At 40.6% G+C, this 8,771-nt stretch overlaps 1 protein-coding gene across 1 annotated transcript in view; it reads right to left on the reverse strand.

The window, feature by feature from the left end:
- Positions 1–8,426: 8,426 nt before the first annotated feature.
- Positions 8,427–8,771, reverse strand: part of Vcp (valosin containing protein) — a 15,963-nt gene continuing 15,618 nt past the window's right edge. Inside the window, exon 17 of the mRNA XM_033759074.1 lies at positions 8,427–8,733. Coding sequence (XP_033614965.1) covers positions 8,628–8,733 — 106 coding nt within the window. The 3' untranslated portion in view covers positions 8,427–8,627. The remainder of the gene's footprint in view (positions 8,734–8,771) is intronic.

Raw genomic sequence — 8,771 nt, forward strand, 5'->3', positions numbered from 1 at the left:
TTTCATTTTTGTCTTCTGTGGAGTATAGGGTGGTGGAATGTGAGCTATTTGCTTCTGCTACATCCATATCCCCTCAGGATCAGATCCTAGAAGTACAGAGCTCAGCATTTTGCAAGCTTAACTTTCTTAGTGTTCTCCATGTATTATTTTTGACCATTTCTTCTTAGGCATGCTTTTTTACTGTGGGGTCAGTTCACCTATCCCCAAGGCTACAAAAACAAGTCCCCTTTATCAGGTTTAGTAACAGGATTTTTCTTCTGTAATTGCCTACTCATAGCCTCTATTCATTTTTCTACTAGCTTTCTAATACTACTGTTTAACCATTACCACAAAATAGCACATATTTTGTTAGAGGCTTGATGTCTCGTAGGTGTAGAACTGAGGGGCAGGGCTGCATTTTTTTTCTGTAGGCTCTGGCTAAGGTTCACCCTAGAGGCTACGCAGATTCCTTAGATACTGGCCCCTTCAGAGCTAGCAAAGGGAAGGCAAGCTCCCACACTGTATCACTCCAGCCTCTTACCTTCTGCTTTTAAGGACCTTTGTGATTAGTGGATCCACCTGGGTAATTCAGGACACACTTCCTATCTTAATGAATGAACCACCTTAACTGTTCTTTGCTATGTAAAATAATACATTTAGATACCAGTGATGAGGACATAGACATCTTGGGAGGTTGTTGTCCTGCCTTTCAGAGAGAACTCATGCTACGAACACTTTCTCCCAATCTGTAGCTTGTTTGTAGTAACATTATACCAAAGTTAAAATTTTTATGTTGTTAAATTTAAACTTTTTTTTTTTTTTTTTTAGACAAGGTCTCACTATGTAGTTCATACTGGCCTGGAACTATGTAACCCAGGCTGGTCTCAAATATGCAGCAATCCTCCTGTGTTAACCTCCTGAGCACTGGGATTTACAGGCATGCGCCATTATGTATGGCCAACATTGTTCTTTATGGCTTATAAAAAACTTTCTTTTGGGGTTGGGGATTTATTAGCTCAGTAGCACAGCACCTGCCTTGCAAGCACAAGGTCCTGAATTCAATCCCCAGTACCATAAAACAACAAAAAAAAAACTTTCTTTTTTAACTATGTATATCTGTTTATATTATTTATTAACTTTTGGTAGTGGCCAGGTAAGGTGGCTCACGCCTGTAGTCCCAGCACTTGGGAGGTGGGGGGTAGGAGAATCACTGAATTTGAGGCCAGCCTGGGCTACAAAGTGAGTTCAAGACCAGCCTGAACCTCACAGTGAGACCCTCTCAAAAAAAAAGGGGGGGGGCGGGGGAGGCAACACTGAGCTACATACATCTCCAACTCTTTTTAATTCTTTGAGATGGGATCTCACTAAGTCACAAAGCTGCCCCACTGGCTCTAACTTGGGATCCCCTTGCCTCATCCTCCCAAAGTGCTAGGATTTACAGGCTTGCTGAAATGAGACTCTACTCCTCTTAAAATGATGTCCATTTTTTAGAAGTAGAATTAGCTTGAGCCCAGTCCATTAAATATGCCATAATGAAAAACACAGGTCATTCATTAGCAATGCCTGGCTTCAGATCCATGTAACCAATGGGTTACTTGATAACCCGCCTCCCAAGTGCTGGGATTACAGGCACGCAAAACCGTACCCAGCCTTCAATGTAATTTCTTACTCAATTTGTCTAAAATTTACATTTTTCCTTTGTCTTTTCCTCCAATATACTTTCCTACTACTGAAAGGTACATATCCAAATACCTAATCCAGAAGCCAGTCACCTTAACTCTTCCCTTCCCTCCTCCCTGACTTCTTTCCAAACCCTGCCAATTATGACGTGTAATTGGAAATTCCATCCTCATTTCTCCACCTCCACCATCACTTTCTTAGTCCAGTCATCATTCTCAAGTTGGTTGTCCTGTTCCTTTCAATCCATCCTCCATATGGCTACAATTCTCTGGAGTTAAAGTGACCCAATTTCTTCATGTTTGAGCAAAGACATGTACAAATACAACTTGTGGTCCTAAACTGGATATTGGTCAAAATAGTTGTGAATGACATTTGGGTCACTTGGGCAATTGGATATATGTATTAGACTGTTCTTGATCTCCAGGAAATTTACTAAAAGGGAAAGGTGGAGTTTATTTACTAAAAAAGTTATAAGGTTGTATAATCTCAATTTGGCCATTAAAATACATGTATACCACAGCTGCAGAACACACATTCATCAACTCATAGAACTTTTTCCAAAAGATATTTTAGGCCACAAAGCAAGTCGTATCAAGTACCAAAATACTAAAGTAATTTTTTTGCATCTTACCAGATCATAACACAATGAAACTAGAAATCATCAGTAAGAGAAACTACAAAATTATACAAACACATGGAGATGAGCAGTACACTTCTGACTGACAGTGAGTGACCCAGGGAAGAAACCTCAGAGAAAACACAACATAGTTAAGCCTACAGGATACAGCAAAAACAGCACAAGGGAAGTTTATACCTGAGTGCCCTTATTAAAAAATAGATGGAGAAGAGGATGAAAAAGGATGTTATGTTTATGCACCAACTCCCCACGATGAAGATAATCACTAAAGCACTGCAAATGCATACTAGTAAAAATTAAATAAGAAAAAAACAAAACAAAACAAAGAATTAGGCACAGTGGTATATGCCTTAGCTATTTAAGCTATTTCAGCTGAGATGGGGGAATAGCAAGTTTGTGGCCAGTATGGGCAACTTAAGTGAGATCCTCTCTCAAAATAAAAAAGGGCACAGCACCCCCTAGGTTTAATCTCTACCACTAAGAATGCCTATAAGTGTAGCTAGTAAAAGAACTAAAGTAGGAGGATCTCAAGTTAGAAATCAGCCTGAGCAGCAACTTAGCGATCCTATCTTAAAAAGGGGGGCAAGGAGATTTAGCTCAGAGGTTGGCCGTCCCTGGGTTCAATCCCCCACAGTGCAAGATAAAAAAATGGAAATAAACTGTCTATATACAATATGCATGTGGTTCACAACATTGTGCTATATACTTGGAAATTGTTGGCTGAATTTTTTCCCCATAATTAAAAAGTCAACTGCTTAATACTAAAATCTGACACTGTCTTTCCCTTTACCATTAGGATAAGGTTCACTCTTGATAACTGAGTCTTTACAATATAGTTCCCAAGCTCTCCAAATTTACTCCAATATTCCCTTGCCAGTCCTAATGTTGTTGCCTAAGCATCCCCTTAATTTTTAAGCTTTGCCTTTTGCTCAGTGCTCTCTTCTACTTTTCCATATCAAGTCTCCCACCTCCAAGCCCAGCTCATAACTCAGGCACCTTCTCAGATTCTTTTTGGTATGACTTCCCTAGCTTGTAGCCCCACTGTGTGTCTTATTGCTGCCACCCTTTCCGTGACAGTATGGCTTTAAAGAAAGGTTACTTGAGACAATGTACAAGTTTTCAAGCTAGTGTTCTTTCCACTCTACAATATTCTACTTAGTATGTACATCTAGTTCAGGGAAAAAAAAAGCATCCAGAAGGTACATGATGTTCCTCTGTTTCATCTGTCAGTGCTGTGTCAAAGTTTTAGTCTAAACCTGTACAGAAGACCTGTATCCAAAAGTTATCACTTGCTGGTAAAGGGTAGAACCAAAGGTACTTTTCTGTCTCCCCCGTTTGGCATCAGTGAAATTCTGAATTTCCACTTCACATGAGGACATCGTCTGTTTCTCTTAATAGCTTTATGAAAAAATCCAAATCCAGCTGGGTGCAGTGGCACACCCTTGTAATAGCAGCTACTCAAGAGGCTGTAACAGGATTATGGCAAGTTTGAGGCCAGGTTAGATAGACTGTCTCAGAATTTTTTAAAAAAGTAAAAAGATCCAGGAATGTAGATCAGTGGTACAGCACTTGCCTAGCATGCACAAGGGTCTAGGTTCAATTCATAGTACTGCCCCCCACAAACAAACAAAAACCCCAAATCCGACCTCCTCAATTCTTAAGCCTTTTAAAGTTATCAGCAGATTGGGCTAGCAAGGATAATAAACCACTGCCACTGTTCACCTGAACTGACAAACATGTATCCTTCACAGGCATTGTGTATCCACTGGATTCTCAGAATATGCAAGACAATTATCGTAAGACACAAATATATACTGAGACATCAGGTTCATAGTTCCAGCTTTGCCTTTACCTCTATGGCATACTGCTGATTCTCTATGATCAATATGATGCCATATTTTTCCATCTGAAATCTGTCCTCTAATCTACCCTTTAGGAGGAAGGGCTTAGCTGTACTAAGATAAATTCTAATTTTTCTAAGAACACTGAGGTGGGTTTATAAGGGTGCCTATACAACCTGCCTCTTAAGTATGAAGTACATAGTCTTCTTTGCAATCATAAGCTGACAATAAACAGTCCTCACACACTTTCTATAGTTTAGAACGCACTTTCATTTTATCAGCTCAAGAAACCTGAAGTATGCTAGGCCTGGTGGCACATGCCTATAATTCCAGCACTGGCCATCCTGGGCTACACAATGAGTTCAAGGCCAGCCTGAAATGCATATTCTGTTTCAAAACAAACAAACAAAAAACCCAAAATGTAAAACTGGATGTTGTGGTGTGCCTCTGTAATCTGAGCACTCTAGAAGGTGAGGAGGAGGAGGATCATGAGTTTGAGCCCATTTGGGGAATCTCAGCAGAACAATGTCAAAAAAAAATAAAGGGGGCCTGGGGATTGAGCTCGCTGTGAAGGGCACTGGTTCAACCCCCAGTAATACAAACCCGAAGCCTCAAAGAAGTTAAGCATCTTTGTTCACAACCACACTACTATTAGCACAAGTACTAGAACTAGAAGTGGGCCTCCTAATTATAACTCCATCTTCCCTGACAGAATTTTTGTGACAACTGAGAGTAAACCAACCATTCTAACACCAAGTCTACTGCCTATAAAGTTTACCTTTACATGTCTTGGGGGAAAGTGACATATGCCTGTTAGGTTCCCACAATTTGATGGAGAGGTCCCAGAAGTTTTATACTAAATAACCCTAGTCTTTGGCCTTCAGGCTTCAGGTCAGTTTATCAACCCACAGGGATGACAATAACAAAATTCAGAGTAGAGAGATTTAAGATTTAAAAAGTGGCGCTGGGAACACTGGCTATGCATGTGCAGAAGAATGAATCTAGACCTTATCTCTTATTCTACTATAATCTAGGTAAAGTGGATCAAAGATGTAGGTATTAAAACACTAAATCTGCCGGAAGCTAAATTAGGTAAAACTCTTGAACGCACAGGTGAAGGCAAGAATTTTCTGAACAGAATCCCAATTGCACAAGAAATAATACCAAGACTCAGCACACTGGACTATATCAAATTAAAAAGCTTCTGCATAACAAAGCAAATAACCAGAGTGAATAAACTACCTACATAATGGAAAAAAATTTACCAGCTATTCATCAGCCGAGACTAATATCTAGAATACATAAATAGGTCAAAAAAATTAGACATACACCTCCGAGTACCCAAACAGGAAACAGGCAATTGAAATAAAACACTTCTCAGAAGTACAAATGAAATGTCCATTAAGTACAAGAAAAAACACTCGGCAGGGTATGGTGGCACATGCCTGTAATCCCAGCACTTGGTAGGCAAAGGCAGTAAGAGCACTGCAAGTTCAAGGCCAACTTGGGCTACAGAGTAAGTTCCAGCCCAGCCTGAACTACAAAGCAAGACAAACAACACTGATCTATCATCAAGAAATCAAATAACATATTCTGGCAAGGCTGTGGGGAAAAAGAAACCCTTTTACATTCTTGGTTAGAATGTAAATTAGTACAACCACTATGGAAATCAGTATAGATTCTTCAAAAAACTAAAATTAGAAATTCCATTTGACCCAACTATACTTCTAGGTATCTTCCCAAAAGAGTTAAATATAGCACCACTGCCTGCCTGCCTTACAAACGCAAGGACCTGAGTTTGATTCCAGTACCAAAAAAATACAAACTAGAGTTAAATACAGCAATGCCAGGCATAGTAGCACACACCTATAACCCTAGCACTCGGGAAGCTAAGGCAGGAGAATCACTGCGAGTTCAAGGCCAGCCTGAGCTACCTAGGTGAGTTGAAGGCCAGACAAAATTAGAGACAGACCCTGTCTCAAAAAATAACAAAGATATTATGTACAGTGATACGTGCATACCCATGTTTATAGCAGCACAACTCTTAACAGCTACATCTACAGATGAACAGATAAAGAAAACGAGGTATATAAACACAATGGAGTGCTACTCAGCCATAAAGGCTAAATTTGAGACATGTGTAGAAAATGGATGCACCTTGAGACTATAATGCTAAATAAAATAAATCTGACACACAAGGTTAAATACTGCATTGTTCCTCTTGTGTGAGAAACCCAAAGTATCAATGAAGAGCAAATTAACAAGAAAAGAAACAGGGAGGTAGACCTTTTTGTAGATGGGAAAGGATCTAAGAATGAAGGGAAGAAAGGTAAAGGAGGGGAAGAGATAAAGAAAAAGGACTAAAATGTGATAAAAAAAAAAAAAAAAAAAAAGACCAAGCCAAGCCCTCAGGGATATTTACATGGTAGAAGACCAAACAAAGAACCCCCTGCCAGAAAAAAAGAAAAAAGAAAAAAAAATTTGGTGGGGAAATTGTCATGGAAAAAAAAAGATAGTTCATTCAAATACCAACATGCCTAACTGTATTTCACAGCATCTGAGTTCCAAAGCTGTTTAATTGACCGATTTAAATATACTGTATTCCTGGGCCTGGTACTTAGCTCAGTGGGGCCACCGCCTGCCTTGCAAGCACAAGGTCCCAAGTTCAATCTCCAGTACTGAGAAGAAAGAAAAAAAAAAAAACCCTCTCAATATACTGTATTCCTGAAGATTTATCTAAACAGACTAAAACAAAACCTAGTTTATCTTGATTAGTGTAGGTCCTACGATGACCAAAATAAATTCTGGTCAGACCATTTACTATTTTCAATGTACACTCTCAGTGTAAGGAAGACATTATGGTAAAGGGCCCGGAAGCACTATTATTACTTTGGTATCTTAATGAGGATACTCTATAACTGCGCACGAAGCTATGCCAGTAAGGATGGTGTATATGCTCAGTGGCAGAGCATTTGCTTAGGATGCAAAAGGATCATGGGTTAATCTTCATCACCACATGTACACACACATACACTATAAAAACAATCTGAGGGCTAGGGATTTAGTTCAGTGATTCTGCCGTCTGCCTCATAAGACCCGTTTGATCCCCAGTACCAAAACAAAACAAAACAAAACAAAAAAAACCCAAAAAACAAAACAAAACAAAAAAAAATCTGAGGGAGAAATGTTTACTTCAGACAAAACACATCTCAGCCTGGTGTGGTGGTGCATACCTGCATTCCCAGCTACTAAAAAAGTTGGGGTAGATGCCTGAGCAACTTAGCTTGACCTGGTCTCAAAATAAAAACGACTGGGGATGTAGCTCAGTCATAGAATATTTGCTCAGTATGTCCAAGACCATGGGGGACGCAATTTCACCACTGAAAAACAACAAAAACAAACAAACAAAAACAAGCTGAGTGCAGTGGCACAACCCATAGTTTCAGCACTGGAAGGCTGAGGTAGGAGGACTGAAATTTCAAGGCCAGCCTGGACTACACAGCAAGAGCTTGCCTCAAAAGATTAAAAAGGGGCCAGAGATTTAGCTCAGTGGTTCCACCGCCTGCCTTGCAAATGCAAGGTTTGATACCCAGTACCAAAAAACAAACAAACAAAAAACCCACCTGCAAACAAAATACTACCTTTAAGATTTTTAAAGGGGATCCCAATCTCATCCTTGGTCAGAGTAAGAGTTCTGCAGACCTGCCACTATCCTTAACATCAAATACAGGTGAAGGGTGGGTTACCATTTTATCCACATAAGCAGCTCCATCACTGCAGTCCTACCCAGTGATGCCACAGACATGGTGAGGCAGCTTGAGATATCTACCACTGTTAAGCAGTAGCGGAACAGGGTGCAATCTTCCAGGAGTTTACATTTGTAATTGTGCCTTGGCTGCCCAAGGCCCTTCCCAGAAAAAGAAGCAGGCATAGGGGCCAGGCCTCAGGCTCCATTTTGACCCAACGTTTATTGTCCTTTTACAACATGTCATTTTTTTGGTTTAGAAATTGCTTGTGATTAGTTCTCCAACAACTCCAAAGCATGTAAAATAAAATCAACCTACTCTCTATATGAACACCCAGCAACTATGGCCCCTCATCCACCTAACCAGGCTGGCTAGGTGAAGAGAGGGCTCAGGCAGCATGGAGTGAAGTGCAGATGCTTTACTTCAAGGGGTGGTGGTGGTGCCTTGGTTCACACCCCACACAGGCTCCCTACACTGGCCCAAACTACAACAGAAATGGCACAGGCCCTAGGCCCAATTCCCTGGTAATTCACTCTCTGCCTCCCAAATGAAAATTATTTTTATTTTATCACTTTTGTATATTTTGCAACAGAAACCCCCGTCCAAAGTCTGACTGGTAGCTGAACTGTTCAGACTGAGGAATGAAGCAGGCTGTGGGCGCACACCTGGTCCCTCCTGGGCAAGCGCCCTCACCCCAGGAACAAGGTCCAGCCAGGCCAGCTTGCTGCATGCTGGTCACATCACTTAGCCATACAGGTCATCATCATTGTCTTCTGTGTACACACTGCCACCTGTGCCACCTCCACTACCCTGACTGGGGCCAGCGCCACCCTGATTTCCTGAAGGGAATCTGTAAACAAGAGCAGAGCAAAAAAAAAAAAAAAAAAA

The sequence above is a fragment of the Fukomys damarensis genome, unplaced genomic scaffold (genome assembly GCF_012274545.1).
Source record: "Fukomys damarensis isolate Sample0158 unplaced genomic scaffold, DMR_v1.0_HiC HiC_scaffold_36, whole genome shotgun sequence".
NCBI classification, from domain to species: Eukaryota; Metazoa; Chordata; class Mammalia; order Rodentia; family Bathyergidae; genus Fukomys; species Fukomys damarensis.